The 17,565-nt window shown below is 49.4% G+C and overlaps 1 protein-coding gene across 5 annotated transcripts in view; it reads right to left on the reverse strand.

Annotated features, from left to right (window-relative positions):
- Positions 1-17,565, reverse strand: part of LOC118359979 (membrane-associated guanylate kinase, WW and PDZ domain-containing protein 3-like) — a 195,799-nt gene that overhangs the window by 10,654 nt on the left and 167,580 nt on the right. For all 5 annotated transcript variants that reach the window (XM_035738948.2, XM_035738947.2, XM_052482382.1 and 2 more), the window contains 11 exons: positions 12,126-12,323; positions 10,483-10,757; positions 10,110-10,268; positions 9,686-9,851; positions 4,388-4,419; positions 3,355-3,559; positions 3,066-3,160; positions 2,638-2,830; positions 1,579-1,773; positions 1,069-1,254; positions 721-817 (listed from right to left, as the gene is read on the reverse strand). In XM_035738948.2, the coding sequence (XP_035594841.1) occupies positions 721-817; positions 1,069-1,254; positions 1,579-1,773; positions 2,638-2,830; positions 3,066-3,160; positions 3,355-3,559; positions 4,388-4,419; positions 9,686-9,851; positions 10,110-10,268; positions 10,483-10,757; positions 12,126-12,323 (1,801 nt within the window). The remainder of the gene's footprint in view (positions 1-720; positions 818-1,068; positions 1,255-1,578; positions 1,774-2,637; positions 2,831-3,065; positions 3,161-3,354; positions 3,560-4,387; positions 4,420-9,685; positions 9,852-10,109; positions 10,269-10,482; positions 10,758-12,125; positions 12,324-17,565) is intronic.

The raw sequence follows: 17,565 nt of genomic DNA on the forward strand, positions 1-17,565 counted from the left end.
GAGAGAAAACGAGAGAGAAACGAGAGAGAGCGAACGAGAGAGAGAACGAGAGAGAGAGAGAGAACGAGAGAGAGAACGAGAGAGAGAGAACGAGAGAACGAGAGAGAGAACGAGAGAACGAGAGAAGAACGAGAGAGAGAACGAGAGAACGAGAGAACGAGAGAGAACGAGAGAGAGAACGAGAGAGAGAACGAGAGAGAACGAGAGAGAGAACGAGAGAGAGAACGAGAGAGAGAGAACGAGAGAGAGAGAACGAGAGAGAGAGAGAACGAGAGAGAGAGAACGAGAGAGAGAGAACGAGAGAGAGAGAACGAGAGAGAGAGAACGAGAGAGAGAGAACGAGAGAGAGAGAACGAGAGAGAGAGAACGAGAGAGAGAGAACGAGAGAGAGAGAACGAGAGAGAGAGAACGAGAGAGAGAGAACGAGAGAGAGAGAACGAGAGAGAGAGAACGAGAGAGAGAGAACGAGAGAGAGAGAACGAGAGAGAGAGAACGAGAGAGAGAGAACGAGAGAGAGAGAACGAGAGAGAGAGAGAATAGAGTTAGGGGAGGAGAGGGGAATTATCAGTCTGTAGTAATGGATTAAGTTTGACAGGTAATCTGGTTTAAACAGGAAGATCAAAGACAGAGTGCAGGAAAACCCCCCTCTGTTAATCCTTCTCTTTCCTCTTCAGGATGGGCCATGTAGCGGTGTGTGTGTGTGTGTGTCCACTCCTGTACCTGTCAGTGTGGCTGGCAGGCTGCTGGCCCACAGCTCTGTGCTGTGTTGCAGGGCTCTGCTTGGCTGAACTGGTTTCAGATGCAGGACCACTATTCTCTAAAAGAACACAGAAGACTTTCAGTATGGAATGTCATGCACACGAGCACTTCATCCTCACCAGTCATCTCAACTCCGTACCATTCCTCTTTCCCTTCTAACAATATCAAAATAACAAAACAAAAAACAGGTAATGCAAGACTAACAAACTTCGTAGCTCTACAGTAAACATAAACAAAAAAAGACTACAGACTCCCATTTCAAGTAGGACTCGATATCCCAGAGTTCCGCGTGTCTGTGGAAGTTCTTACCATCCTCCGGCACCACAGTGAGGGTGACAGTGTTGCCGGCCTCCTTGATGAGCTGGACGATGTCGTTGTGGGACAGTTCCACGATGGACTGGGAGTTGACAGCTGAGATACGGTCGCTCACCTTCAGCTGACCGTTGCGGTCCGTGGGGCTGCCCTCGATGATGCGGCCGATCTTGTGAGGGATAACTAAAGCGAGAGAGAGAGAGACCGAGATGACAGGACAATTTAGCTCAGCCCTGTCAGGTACAGTGCAGATGGTGCTTGTGAGGCAGTAATTGTTTTTCAATGTACTACCAGCCATACTGCAGCACAGCTTGCGGGACGCCACAGAATTCTATGGCGCGTTATTTAAGTGTCAGCCATTGTTGCCAGAATGACGCAATTTACCACAATCTGCCACCATCTACCACAAACCGTCGCGGCGTAAGCTCCAAACCTTTAAAGGAAGAACCCCTGTAATCAGACTAGCCGAGCTGAACGTTCTATGATATGATTCTCCCTCTCTCTTACCTCCGGGAGGCGGCTTGTTCTTGGAGGTCAGGATTACGAAGCCAAAGCCTTCGTTGTCTTTGCGTTGCAGGGTGACGTTGTAGCACTCTGGGTGTTGGGGGGAGCTGGCCGTAGGAACCTCGATGCGGAGGAGCTTGGGAGAGCCGTTAACCAGGGCTGGAGCCACCTTCTGCTGACCACCACCAACGTCCTCCTCTGATCACACACACACACACGCACACACACACACACACACGCGCACACACGCGCACACACACACGCGCGCACACACACACGCGCACACACACACGCAAACACACGCACACACACGCGCGCACACACACGCAAACACACGCACGCACGCACACGCACGCACACGCACGCACACAGGGATGGGTTCATTTGGGGAAGCTTACCGTTTACATTTGAATCACCTAATTTTGACATTGTTGATGGTCTCTCTCAGCCATTCGTATGAAAGCTCAAAGACAATAAGTGGTTTTATAATGCTCAGTTTATGCCACCACATTATCCCTTTAGGCTGATCCAATGCCGTTCCAGTGCTCATTTCCAAATGAACCCCACAATTACTGTACTGAAAGACTCTGATGTGTGTACGGCATATCTGAACTGAGCACAGAATAGGAAATCAATATTTGTCAAGTCTGGATATCAACAGCAACGCGTCTATGATTGATGCTTCATTTTTCCAGTTCAACCACGTCTGACATTACAATACATAAAATCCAAAAGCAATTTCAAAAGTGTTCTCCCTTGTCATTGAAGCTTATTTGTGTGTGTAAACAAAGCTGCGTACAGCAGGGGCTTCAGTCTGTCCATCCGTCAAGATATAACAGACCAGAACAGAACTCGTCTTGTTTCCCTGTTTGTTATGTAAATCATCTCCCACGACTGGATCTGACATCTACAGCACTTCTCACAGCGATCATCACTTTTAGAAGAGTTGCATAAACACACACACACACACACACACACACACACACACACACACACACACACACACACACACACACACACACACACACACACACACACACACACACACACACACACACACACCTGTGTGAGTGAGTTTCCTGCGGACTGTCAGCAGGACTTGTCCATTGCGGGCAGCGTTGGTCATCAGCTCCAGCACCTGCTTGTGAGATCTGCCCTTTACTGGCACCCCGTCGATACACATGAGCTCATCACCTGCCCGCAGACGCCCGTCCTTCTCTGCCGCTCCCAGGGGTACGATGGCACCAATGTACACCTGAAGCCAGGGAACAAAGGAGGGCATGATGACAGTTATCTAAGCCACTCAAGCACAGAGGCATAACTTTAACCAGATTTAGAGCCAGTTTCCCAGATCCAGATTAAGCATACTCGTGGTCATTGGAGGTAACCCATTTAAACCACGAGGCTTAGTCTGGGTCGGGCTACACAGCCCGGAGTGCCCGGAGTCTTCATGCTGGCCGAACCAGCAGTCTCTCTGGGAGGGTACTTACGGGCTGATCTGGCCCCTCTCCTCCTAAAACGCGGAAACCAAAGCCCGACTCCTGGTTCCTCTTGATGAACACATCTAGGTCCTTGGTGTTGGGGGCTGGACGGGGAAAATGAGGGAAAGGAAGAGGACACATTGAATTCACTGCTGCTATAGAAGAACAGGCAAAGACCGAACACCTATGTTCAGTACTCATGAGGACAGTGAGGGTTAATAAGAGTGAAGAAGAGACTGGCACCCCGTCTGTACACATGGGCTGTCGCGTAAGGAAGTGGTATGTACTGTATACTCACGCTTGCTGTCCAGCAGGGCCTTGGACTTGAGGTAGAGTTGTGAGGGGTCGGGTTTGGGGGAGGCTGAGCACATGGTGTTGGGGGGGAAGGGAAGTGGCTGGGGGGCCGGGGTCAGGGTTGGGTCTGCGGGGCTAAGGGTCTCGGTGCTGGTGGACATCTCCTTCTCCTGCCTCTCCTGCCTCTGCTGCGACATGGGAGCAGTGCACTGCAACACAACAAACCAGACGATTCAATTAAACTCTACAGCACCTTTTAAAAAAATGTGACAGGACATGTCGGGGTAATAGTGCTGGATTTAGCAAGACAGGACATGTTTTTCAGTACTCTCAAACTACTTTTAGACATTTTCCACTAGTGTTTGCAGTGCCAGCCTTTGTTAACACAGTCCCTCATAAAAGCTGTAGGGAAAAAAACTTCCACTGAGCCGGATTCCTCCATTTGGATGTATTATATCTCAATACAATTCTCTGTTGTTGACCCAGTAGACACGTATACTCTGTTGTAAAAGGCTGCACAGAACTGTTGAACATGGATTTACGGCTTAAAAACACTGTTACACAGTATAGCTACTACCAGCCAGGATGTTAAATAGCTGTTTGCCAGGAGCACATTCACCCATCCGAGTCAGCCGGCTGCCTCCAAAAATAATACCAGCGAGCGTGTGGCTCGCGAACAGCTCCCTGAATAATGTACGGCTCTCTACAGCAGACTGCTGTTGGTGGGGAATGAAAGTAAGACAAAGTTATATCAGGGCTTGTTTTAATAATTCATCTGGGGTTTAAAAGCCCTGTGTTTCCATTTATGTTCCCAGACCTGCTTCTACACTCTCTAGGTGAGTCCCAAATGGTACTATTCCCTACATGGTGCACTACTTTGACCAGAGCCCTATAGACCCTGGTCAAAGTAACACACTACATAGGGAATAGGGCGCCATTTGGGACACACATCTCTGATTAGAATCCCCCGTAGAGGCCACGGGGAGAGTCTCTGGAAGAGAGGAGAAGGGTAATTAAAAGCATTTATTTGAACTTACAGGTTTTAGAGACTTCACAGGAGATGTCTGACCTGGGGAGAGAGAGGGAGAGAGAAAAACAACGTTATTAGACAGAAAGATGACTCAATACAGTATAATACCAATGTATTACGGAGGACAGGTTCCAGTGCCTTAGAGGGATGACTGGGTTAATGTGCTGGATGTGTGATGTATAATAATCTCTCTCTACTTCGCCACTCTTTTACTCCTGCTCTGCTGTGTACACATCCTCCTTCATCTGCTTTAGCGCAGTGCTTCCCAAACTGTGGGTCAGGCCCTCTAAGGGGGGGCAAGAGGGATCGGCAGGGCCGGACGGCGCAGGGGTCAGTCCGGCTATCAAGTTGTAATAGCACAAGGTGCCATTTTCGAAATTGGGTAGTGCATCCTCAGTTCCAGATCAACTAGCCCATGTCAGCTGACATTTTTTAGGTTTCTTTTTTGGGAGTAATGTTCGAGTCACTGAAATATCACATGAACACATATGGCAAAATGTATAGAATAGCAGTAAAATAAACTTGAAATGTTCTCTCCTCCAACAAGTTGGGGTGTGAACAGATTGTGTCATCTGTAGTGTTTGTGGCCATAGAAATAGGCATAGCGCGCGTGGGCACAGGATGTTCCCCAATGCTGGAAGGGGAGGGGCCTGCTCTTCAGAATAAGTAGTGACCATGACCGTAGCCCCATACATCCTCTCTCCCTGCTCTCCTCTCTGATTCTAAAGCCAGGGAGATCATGGTTCAACTTAACCAGCTGGTGGCACTATTATCAAGCATCAGCATGGGAAGGATCTCTGATCTCAGCAGAGAAACAGACTGAGGGAAGAGGGATGAGAGAAGAGATATGACAGTGTGCCTCGCCGTGGGTTAACCTTGTAATGTATTGTCCACACCTGCCACCACAAGTCAGACAGTCTATTCAGATAAGGGATCAGCAGTTCACCCTCATTAAGAGAAGCACAGTCACCATGAAGGGATGACCCAGGGGTGTATATCCAGCTGTATGACACACAGCTAGTCACCACCTTTCATTGACCATGGGGAATGGTGACAATCCACATTGATATTACTAGTACCACATAGGGAAAGCCCCAATACTGCACAGCGGAAGGACACCGGAGGCTTCTGAGTGTGTGGTGTGGTCAGCCGAGGAGACAAGTTCTTGTTCCCCCTCTCTGTGTTGGTCAGTGGTTGAGAGCTGATGTTACCCCCTGATCATAGACCCAGGTTCTACACCTTAGCCCCTAGGTGATCTCAGAGGGAACTCTACAGTTAAACACCCCTCCTGATAACCCTGCCGGGCCGGGCTGTGGTCGGTCTCCTGCCGGGCCGGGCTGTGGTCGGTCTCCTGCCGGGCCGGGCTGTGGTCGGTCTCCTGCCGGGCCGGGCTGTGGTCGGTCTCCTGCCGGGCCGGGCTGTGGTCGGTCTCCTGCCGGGCCGGGCTGTGGTCGGTCTCCTGCCGGGCCGGGCTGTGGTCGGTCTCCTGCCGGGCCGGGCTGTGGTCGGTCTCCTGCCGGGCCGGGCTGTGGTCGGTCTCCTGCCGGGCCGGGCTGTGGTCGGTCTCCTGCCGGGCCGGGCTGTGGTCGGTCTCCTGCCGGGCCGGGCTGTGGTCGGTCTCCTGCCGGGCCGGGCTGTGGTCGGTCTCCTGCCGGGCCGGGCTGTGGTCGGTCTCCTGCCGGGCCGGGCTGTGGTCGGTCTCCTGCCGGGCCGGGCTGTGGTCGGTCTCCTGCCGGGCCGGGCTGTGGTCGGTCTCCTGCCGGGCCGGGCTGTGGTCGGTCTCCTGCCAGGCCAGGCTGTGGTCGGTCTCCTGCCGGACCAGGCTGTGGTCGGTCTCCTACAGGACCAGGCTGTGGTCGGTCTCCTACTGGACCAGGCTGTGGTCGGTCTCCTACTGGACCAGGCTGTGGTCTCCTGCCAGGCCAGGCTGTGGTCTCCTGCCAGGCCAGGCTGTGGTCTCCTGCCAGGCCAGGCTGTGGTCTCCTGCCAGGCCAGGCTGTGGTCTCCTGCTAGCCCCTCCATCAGTCCCCCCACATCCTTCCCTGGTGCAGTCAACAGCACAACCTGAATCTGCTCCCTCCCCCAGGCCTCCTCACATCATTCCCTGGTGCAGTCAACATCACAACCTGAATCTGCTCCCTCCCCCAGGCCTCCTCGCATCATTCCCTGGTGCAGTCAACAGCACAACCTGAATCTGCTCCCACCCCCAGGCCTCCTCACATCATTCCCTGGTGCAGTCAACAGCACAACCTGAATCTGCTCCCTCCCCCAGGCCTCCTCACATCATTCCCTGGTGCAGTCAACATCACAACCTGAATCTGCTCCCTCCCCCAGGCCTCCTCGCATCATTCCCTGGTGCAGTCAACAGCACAACCTGAATCTGCTCCCTCCCCCAGGCCTCCTCACATCATTCCCTGGTGCAGTCAACAGCACAACCTGAATCTGCTCCCTCCCCCAGGCCTCCTCACAACAAACAAACTCTCTGGCTGAAAATACTGCATCTTGACTCCTTCAGAGCACTGGGTCACACGTCCTCAGGTGAACATACTGAATCTTGACTCCTTCAGAGCACTGGGTCACACGTCCCCAGGTGAACATACTGAATCTTGACTCCTTCAGAGCACTGGAGCACACGTCCTCAGGTGAACATGCTGCATCTTGACTCCTTCAGAGCACTGGAGCACACGTCCCCAGGTGAACATGCTGCATCTTGACTCCTTCAGAGCACTGGAGCACACGTCCTCAGGTGAACATGCTGCATCTTGACTCCTTCAGAACACTGGAGCACACGTCCTCAGGTGAACATGCTGCATCTTGACTCCTTCAGAGCACTGGAGCACACGTCCCCAGGTGAACATGCTGCATCTTGACTCCTTCAGAGCACTGGGTCACACGTCCTCAGGTGAACATGCTGCATCCTGACTCCTTCAGAGCACTGGAGCACACGTCCTCAGGTGAACATGCTGCATCTTGACTCCTTCAGAGCACTGGGTCACACATCCTCAGGTGAACATGCTGCATCCTGACTCCTTCAGAGCACTGGAGCACACGTCCTCAGGTGAACATGCTGCATCTTGACTCCTTCAGAGCACTGGAGCACACGTCCCCAGGTGAACATGCTGCATCTTGACTCCTTCAGAGCACTGGGTCACACGTCCCCAGGTGAACATGCTGCATCTTGACTCCTTCAGAGCACTGGGTCACACGTCCCCAGGTGAACATGCTGCATCTTGACTCCTTCAGAGCACTGGGTCACACGTCCCCAGGTGAACATGCTGCATCTTGACTCCTTCAGAACACTGGAGCACACGTCCTCAGGTGAACATGCTGCATCTTGACTCCTTCAGAGCACTGGAGCACACGTCCTCAGGTGAACATGCTGCATCTTGACTCCTTCAGAGCACTGGAGCACACGTCCTCAGGTGAACATGCTGCATCTTGACTCCTTCAGAACACTGGAGCACACGTCCTCAGGTGAACATGCTGCATCTTGACTCCTTCAGAACACTGGAGCACACGTCCTCAGGTGAACATGCTGCATCTCGACTCCTTCAGAACACTGGGTCACACGTCCTCAGGTGAACATGCTGCATCTTGACTCCTTCAGAACACTGGAGCACACGTCCTCAGGTGAACATACTGCATCTTGACTCCTTCAGAGCACTGGAGCACACGTCCTCAGGTGAACATGCTGCATCTTGACTCCTTCAGAGCACTGGAGCACACGTCCCCAGGTGAACATGCTGCATCCTGACTCCTTCAGAGCACTGGAGCACACGTCCTCAGGTGAACATGCTGCATCTTGACTCCTTCAGAGCACTGGAGCACACGTCCCCAGGTGAACATGCTGCATCCTGACTCCTTCAGAGCACTGGAGCACACGTCCTCAGGTGAACATGCTGCATCTTGACTCCTTCAGAGCACTGGAGCACACGTCCTCAGGTGAACATGCTGCATCTTGACTCCTTCAGAGCACTGGAGCACACGTCCTCAGGTGAACATGCTGCATCTTGACTCCTTCAGAACACTGGAGCACACGTCCTCAGGTGAACATGCTGCATTTCGACTCCTTCAGAACACTGGAGCACACGTCCTCAGGTGAACATGCTGCATCTTGACTCCTTCAGAACACTGGAGCACACGTCCTCAGGTGAACATGCTGCATCTTGACTCCTTCAGAGCACTGGAGCACACGTCCTCAGGTGAACATGCTGCATCTTGACTCCTTCAGAGCACTGGAGCACACGTCCTCAGGTGAACATGCTGCATCTTGACTCCTTCAGAACACTGGAGCACACGTCCTCAGGTGAACATGCTGCATCTTGACTCCTTCAGAACACTGGAGCACACGTCCTCAGGTGAACATGCTGCATCTTGACTCCTTCAGAACACTGGAGCACACGTCCTCAGGTGAACATGCTGCATCTTGACTCCTTCAGAACACTGGAGCACACGTCCCCAGGTGAACATGCTGCATCTTGACTCCTTCAGAACACTGGAGCACACGTCCTCAGGTGAACATGCTGCATCTTGACTCCTTCAGAACACTGGAGCACACGTCCCCAGGTGAACATGCTGCATCTTGACTCCTTCAGAACACTGGAGCACACGTCCCCAGGTGAACATGCTGCATCTTGACTCCTTAGCATTCCTCAGAGTATTGGAGTATATTTCTGTGGGTCAACACAACGTACAGCATCTTGGCTATTGTAGTGCAGGCAAAACGGAAAGAGCTCTTCAGTTTATTCAGTGACAGCATCCTCTTTGAAGTGGTGAGCAGGGCCAATATCACTTTCCGTCGTCCAAAATGTCAGACTGCCTCTGTTAGGCTGTCTGCCACTGAATGCTTATCTAACTATCTAGCCAAACACTAGAGACACTTGAATCTAACTCCCACTAGCATCCACTCCTCCTCACCTTTCTGGTCAAGGTATCATATTCACAGCCCCACTATTACTGCTCTCTGAGCCTGCCTTCTTGTATGCAGAGGTGCAAATGGAAAATAGATAGTGGGATAGACGAGCATGAAATTGCTTTATTAAACGGTGGCTGGCTCTGGGGCTGGCCTCTGGGAGGGCCGGCTGCTGAGGAGCTGAACGGCCATCTAATTGACTTCCTGGAGGAACTTCTATTACTACAGTACGTATTCACAGCCGCACGACCCCGTCACACTAAAAAGTCATGACATCACTAATGTGGCAGTGTACAGTTTAGTCTCGCAGCTCCTCTGAATCCCAGTATGTTGACTGTGATGAAGGCACCACCTCCTATGCATCTCCTCCCACCATCCCCCGCTCTCTCTCACCTCCCCTGAGTACCAGGACGTGGACCTCGCTGCCCACCGGCAGGTCTTTGAGGATGTCCACCACCTGGGCGTGGCTCAGTGTCTGGACGTTCTGACGGTTGATCTCCTTGATAACATCCCCCTTCAGCAGGCCACGGCACCACTGGGCATCCAGGATCATCTTCACCTGAAATGACATTCCAATAGGTTTCGATTGGATTGGATTCGGTTAAGCTATGTCACATTAGATTACCTTTCTTATCCTCTGGAAAAAGTACATTCGGTAATTCTTAATGAACTTTTATAAAGTCTTTGCAACAGCTACTGCTACATAAGGCATTATTATAACAATCCGGCATACACGAGGACAGCTATAGTAAAGTGTTGCCGGAATTCACAGACATAAAACAAAACCGACAACTCGTCACCCAGATATAAATGGTACCTTCTGGCCCAGGGGGCAGTCTGCAATGGCAAAGCCGAACCCTCCCGGCCCCTTCACCAGGGGCACACCCACCAGCTCCGGCTGCAGCAGAGTGGGGTCTGGACCCTCAGGATAGTGGCGCCCCCCGTTGGTCATGATTGGTACTGCAGTGGCGGTGGTCTGTCAATCAATCAACCCAAATCTATTTATAAAGCCCTTTTAAAATGTTTTTTATTTTATTTTTATCAGCAGTTGTCACAAAGTGCTTTAAGAGAAACCCAGCCTAGACCCCTAACAGCAATCAAAAACAGAAGCACAGCGGCGAGGAAAAGAAGGAAGAATCCTAGAGAGGAACCCGGGATCAGCAGGATGGCCCATCGTCTTCTGACTGTACCTGTCTAGGAAGGGTGCCGTCTGGGCTGGTGCCGTAGTGGATGTCCTTGGTGTTGGAAGTGGAAGGTGACGGGCTGGCCTCGGGGGCCAGGGGCAGGGTGGTGGCTACATCCCCTGCGGCATCGTCACTCCCACCGGTGTCCTCGGGCAGGGGGTAGCCCCGACACAGCACCATGTCCACGTACTGGTTGACTGGGACAGACTGAAACAACTGAACCACATTGGCATGGGTCTTCCCCAGGACACACAAGCCGTTGATGTCCACGATCACATCACCTGGTAGAGCGGAAGGAGAGGAGAAATAGGAGGGAAGATGTATCAGCATTGGGTACTGATGGGTACATTCCTAGAGCGCTGTGATTTAGTCGTGACATAGTGACAAGGTCCAGAGAATAGAGTCAATTAAACCACAAGTCCGTTTGGATCACTTTGGTACAAAGTGCCCATTCCAAAGCATATTCAGGTCAAGAGCTGAAACGCGTTTCCTTGGTGTCCGCCCCACAGCTGCTCTGGGGTTGATGAACCAACAACATACGATACAGCATAACTCTATATCATTCCCCTCATCCTCCCTCATCCAAGCCTGGGTTTATTAGCTCAGCTGGTCCCAGACAGATCAATGAAGAGTAGGGGAATGTTCTCATCTCCAACCAACACAAACATCACTGCTGGCTAGCTGGGACTCCCCCCCCCTCCCCCCGAAGGAGCCACCCGACACAATCAATAGCTGTTGCTAACAAACACATCTAACATTTCGCTGTGTTATATAAATGAGCTAAACAAACCAAAATGGATCAACAGCCAATCACTGTCAGGGCAAACACGGGTAATTAAGCCCATACTTCACGCACACACACCCTGAACGGTTCGAGTACGAGTCAGAGTTAAGGAACCCGAGTTAACGATTAAACTCAGAAATGAGATGGGACCGCTTCAGAGACCCAATGTCCAGATCAAATTACTCTCCATGCTCATTAAAATGGCACCACTCTGGCATCAATTACTGCCAGCGGCACACTTAGCTTGGACGGTTCAGAGACAGAGAAACGGACGCGGATTGGAGAGCATCTTATTGCTGTATTATGAAGGAATCAAAATGTACATCTGGTCATCTAATCATTTTCGAGGACAGCGAGGGGGAATGACGTATGGAAGCAGCGGTTGTACATTTAGAACACTGGGCAATAGCATTGTTATGGTTTTGACAATACGGCGTACAGCGCTCCAACTCTATCGCAGGCAGTAAACAACTCATTATAACTGCCACGCATCTGATGACACGGTCTATAGAATGAATATTATCCTAAAGCATCCAGTGAGCCACTGGCAGGTGTATATCACTAGTAGTAATGGTTGTTGACAGCATGAACTATATACTGTATGTCACAACCTGATCCAAGATACATGACCACACTTCTAGATAAGCTCGTAAGAACCATAGGTACGCAAAGAAGCACAGCCAAGGGACCTATGAAATCTGAAATATATGGCTCCTCTTCAAATCAGGGCGCTAGCCATAACATGAACTGTGACTGACGTGGATTTTTACTGTCAAGAGGCAGGGTGTGGACCCTGTACAGTCCATGAAGATTAATCTTGCTGGTGTGTGTGTGTGTGTAAGAGTCTGTACGTTCCTACACTCACCGGAGGCCATCTTGTTGTCGTACGCGGCAGGGCCGTCTCGGAGCACGTTCTTCACCTGGAGGAACTCGTCATGGCGGTCGCCCCCGATGATGGTGAAGCCAAACCCCTGGGGGCTCTTCCTTAGAGCTGTCCTCAGGACGGAGCCCTGGAGGTGGGCTGGGTCCCGCACAAAACCCCTCACACCCACAACAGGCTCATCTGATGGAGAGAAGAAAGAGAGAGAGAGAGAGAGAGAGAGAGAGAAAGAGAAAGAGAAAGAGAGAGAGAAAGAGAAAGAGAGAGAGAGAATGAAAGAGAAAGAGAAAGAGAAAGAGAGAGAGAGAATGAAAGAGAGAGAGAGAGAGAATGAAAGAGAAAGAGAGAGAGAGAGAATGAAAGAGAAAGAGAGAGAGAGAGAAATGAAAGAGAAAGAGAGAGAGAGAGAGAATGAAAGAGAAAGAGAGAGAGAATGAAAGAGAAAGAGAGAGAGAGAGATGAAAGAGAAAGAGAGAGAGAGAAGAAAGAAAGAGAAGAGAGAGAGAGAGAATGAAAGAGAGAAAGAGAGAGAATGAAAGAGAGAAAGAGAGAGAAAGAAAGAGAGAAAGAGAGAAAGAGAGAAAGAGAGAAAGAGAGAAAGAGAGAAAGAGAAAGAGAAAGAGAGAAAGAGAAAGAGAAAGAGAAAGAGAGAAAGAGAAAGAGAGAAAGAGAAAGAGAGAAAGAGAAAGAGAGAGAAAGAGAGAGAAAGAAAGAGAGAGAGAGAGAGAATGAGGGAAGGAGAAAGAGAAAACACTTAAGAGAAAGATTACTCAATACAAGAAAAGCACAGAGAGAGAGAGAGCGAGAGAGAGAATGGGAGATGCAAATTGTAGGAGGGAAATCCTATATCAGCAATTTAACGATAATTATTATGACTGTAATTCAGCTAATTGCTCTCAAATCTTATTGACCGATTGAAGTATTTTACTTGACAAATTAGTGACTATTAATTCCTTTTGTTTGTGGCATTATCATCACAAGGCCTGTCAGTGTTGTTCAGCTGCATTGATCTGACAGAGAAACCACGCTAGGCTAGTGCTAATCCACGATGACAGATGACAGTGACACATCTATGCCGCTACGCTTATTTTAGTCTAATATATCCGCATGGGACAACTGTGTGTGTGTGTGTGTGTGTGTGTGTGTGTGTGTGTGTGTGTGTGTGGCAGATAGACACAGATGCATGCTCACAGGCTGTTAGCCATCTGTCCCCTGCATCGTCACAGTGTAGGCTATCGCCACGGTGAGAAGACATCTGACAGCTGCACGTCACTCAGATGGTCACTAATTTGACCAACACTCAAATCACATATCAAGAGTGTATGGAGGTGTATAATCAAATACAACATTATAACTAACTCATCATGGCTCTGCCACAAAATTAGAAGAGACAATTGCTATAAAAAAATATATATTTTATGATTAGTTTGTCAGCCACCCATTAAAAAAAAAATCATTACGGGCTTAAATAGATTAGTATGAATCCGAAAAGGTTTGACAGCAATACCCAAATAAAATCCAAGTCAGCTGGGAACAGGTTTTTGATGTCCCACTACCTTGGCATCGGGTCTACGAACTGACATATAAAACAACTATTGACACATAAATCCATTAATTTCAATTTAAACTATTATATAAAACACTTGCTACAGAAAGAATGCTCAATATACGGGGCATTGAACAGTCAGCAGATTCTGCCACGAGGAAAGAATAAATCAATAGAACACATTTTCTGGTACTGTTCATCGGTGGCTGTCTTTTGGAGTCAGGTCCAGGAATGGTTGTTATGTCCTAATGTCAGGGTTCAGATGGACCTGCAAAATGTATTGTTAGGAGGATCTGAATAAACCATGATCAGTCAATGGGGAAATATCATTATACTCTTGAGTAAAGTATTTACTATCAGGGCAATATCGATAAAAATGTCACAAATAGGAAGGTTCAGGACCCTCGTAAGACATCATAGTGAAATGGAGGGATGTTCTACAAGAGGAAATAGCATACTGGGAAAGATGGGTTCATCTGTGGATATCGGTGGGTTGGAGTTCAAATCAGAATGAGTGGTGGATTAGCTGCTGTGTGTGAAAATCCAGCACTTGAAGAAAAATATAATTAGGAATATTTGTATAATTATTTAACTACACGTAAATAGCTGTAAGTAGCTGTAGAAGTATTGTTGTCCGTTACTTTACTCCGATCAGGGTAGGGATGGTAGGGGGAAGAAAAGTATAGAGACATATTTACAATACATGTATATAAAAGGGGGATTACAAATGGTGCAAACAATTAAATTGATAGAACCTACAATCTACACTATATATATACAAAAGTATGGGGACATCGCTTCAAATTAGTGGATTGGGCTATTAAAGCCACACACATTGCTGACAGGTGTATAAAATTGAGCAAACCGCCATGCAATCTCCATAGACAAACATTGGCAGAAGAATGACCTTACTGAAGAGCTCACTGACTTTCAACGTGGCACCGTCATAGGACGCCACCTTTCCGACAAGTCAGTTCGTCAGATTTCTGCCCTGCTAGAGCTGCCTCGGTCAACTGTAAGGGATGTTCTTGTGAAGTGGAAACATCGAGGAGCAACAATGGCTCAGCCGCAAAGTGGTAGGCCACACAAGATCACAGAACGGGACCGGCGGGTGCTGAAGCACGGAGCCAGTAAAAATGGTTCGTCCTCGGTTGCAACACTCACTGCCGAGTTCCAAACTGCCACTGGAAGCAACATCAGCACAATAACTGTTCGTCTGGAGCTTCATGAAATGGGTTTCCATGGCTGAGCAGCTACACACAAGCCTAAGATCACCATGCACAATGCCAAGTGGTGTAAAGCTCAATGCCGTTGGGCTCCCATCTGTCAGTCCAATGGACGAATCTGGGTTTGGTGGATGCCAGGAGAACGCTACCTGCCCCGATGCATAGTGCCAACTGTAAAGTTTGGTGGAGGAGGAATAATGCTCTGGGGCTATTTTTCATGGTTTGGGCTAGCCCCTGAGTTCCAGTGAAGGGAAATCTTAATTCTACAGCATACAATGACATTCTAGATGATTCTGTGCTTCCAACTTTGTGGCAACAGTTTGGAGAAGGCCCTTTCCTGTTTCAGCATGACAATTCCCCCATGCACAAAGCGAGGTCCACACAGAAATGGTTGTTTCGAGATCGGTGTGGAAGAACTTGACTGGCCTGAACAGAGTCCTGACCTCAACCCCATCGAACAGCTTTGTGATAAATTGGAACGCCGACCGCGAGCCGGGCCTTATCGCCCAAAATCCACACCAAGTGCCCGACCTCTCTAATGCTTGTGGTTGAATGGAAGCAAACAAATATATCTGAGGAACCACCATAACATGGAGGCAAACAGAAAGAGAGCTAACCTCAGTCACGACAAATTTCAGCTCTCACCATGTGACTGAGACAGGGTGACAGGGGGATGGAGAGAGATAGGAGGGAGAGAGAGAAAGGGAGAGAAAGAGAGAGCGAGGGAGCTAAATAGATGGACTGAAAGTGATAGAGACACAGTGGATAGATACAGAGGATAATCAGATGTGGCCTCAGTCATTTATAACCCCTGACCTTGGTTTCCATTGGGAGAGTTATGGGCTGTGTCCCCCTCTAATGTTGCTACACCCACTGGCGGATGGATGGATCGAGGAGAGGTGGGGGTATCAATCTCATTAGGAGGGGTAAAGATATACACCCCTCCCCTCCTCGCCATGTCCTCTACCCGTCAATGTGTCATGGGATTTTGATTTGCATAATTGGATTTTCAGCGCTCTGAGAAAACAGATTATGCTGAGTGTGATTAACATGACATTCTCGCACACCAGCAGTGTCACTGAGCTGTTTGTGTGTGAGGATATGTGTGTGTGTGTGGAGGAGTTAAGGGGGTGCTACATAGACATGTTTACATAGCCCTGATTATGTCAAGGTAACACAAAGGGATGGCCTATTTCTCAGGCAGGCAGGCAAGGCCGCTCGCTGTGATTCTACGAAATGCCATACAGAGAGGATTGTCAACGAAGGGTAATGACGGTCCCCTACAGCTTCAGCACTGTGGAGACAGACAGCTGTCTCTTTCTCCGAGAGGGAGGCCAGACTGGGGAACTTTGTCAAAACAACGTTCAAAGCCCTCCACGTGGCAGCCCGCCCCCTCCGGCCTACTCTCCACTCCGATGGGAGACAGACCACCATTAGCCATTAATACTCATTAACAACCCCGGGGAGTGTGTGAGGAACAGGGAGTAGAGAGCTCTGTCAGAGCAGTGCAGAGAATCACCCTGGAGAAAACTAGAGGATCAGCCAAAAGAACCGTCCAGAAAATAATCATAATAATACCATGGAAAAATAATCTTTTAGCGGGACAGAAAATGGACTGGAGCTGTGTCTCAAATGGTATCCTGTTCCCTTTATAGTGCACTACGTTTGACGAGAGCCTTATCGGTCCTGGTCAAAATTAGTGGAGCATAAAGGGAATAGGGGTCCATTTGGGACACACACCCTGGGAGTTGTTCTGCCCTAATAGGCTATGCAAGTAGAGCAGTGTTTCTTCTATTCTAAAGGGTCTGAGTTGATCTGGTACTAAAATTACGGCCTCTGTTCAATCAAACCCTGATTATTTACCACATAGTTCACCAACAACCTCCAGGGACCTCCCCCATCTGGGAAGATGACGATGATGCTCAGAGCAAAGCAACAAAGCCTGAGGAGCACACAGCCTCCCACGGCTAATATAAGGTTGGCTGGGTTTTCCATTGGCAGGAATGAACAGCTACGTCCGGTAAGATGGGGGGGGTCTATTTCTCAATGTCCGATATTAAGGTTGCCTCAAGGTAATGCTCGTGGTAGCGCACCTCATGATAAACTGTAGATCACACTGTCTACCTGGATCATCTACATTTTTCATAGCCGTCAATTTACCACCACAAACCGTCGCTGGCACTAATACAGCTCATTGAGTGTGGTCTAAGTCAATAAGCAAACAAGGAAATGCTCATCCAGATGCGAGCCTACCAAACGGGCTAAATGCCTTTCATGCTCACTACAAGGAAAGCAACACTGAAGCATGCACGAGAGCACCAGGTGTTCCAGGCGACTGTGTGATCACACTCTCCGTAGCCGATGTGAACAAGACCTTTAAAAAGGTCAGCATTCAGACAGATTACCAGGACGTGTACTTCGAGCATGCACCGATCAACTGGCAAGTGCCTTCACTGACATTTTCAACCTCTCCCTGCCAAATACCTATATATTTCATATGCTCAAGAAAGCAAAGGTAACCTGCCTAAATGACTATCACATCGGTAGCCATGAAGTGCTTTGAAAGGCTGGTCATTGCGCACATCAACACCATCATCCCGGAAACCCTAGACCCTCTCCAGTTTGCATTCCTCCCCAACAGTTCCACAGATGA

Source organism: Oncorhynchus keta, chromosome 27 (assembly GCF_023373465.1).
Source record: "Oncorhynchus keta strain PuntledgeMale-10-30-2019 chromosome 27, Oket_V2, whole genome shotgun sequence".
NCBI classification, from domain to species: Eukaryota; Metazoa; Chordata; class Actinopteri; order Salmoniformes; family Salmonidae; genus Oncorhynchus; species Oncorhynchus keta.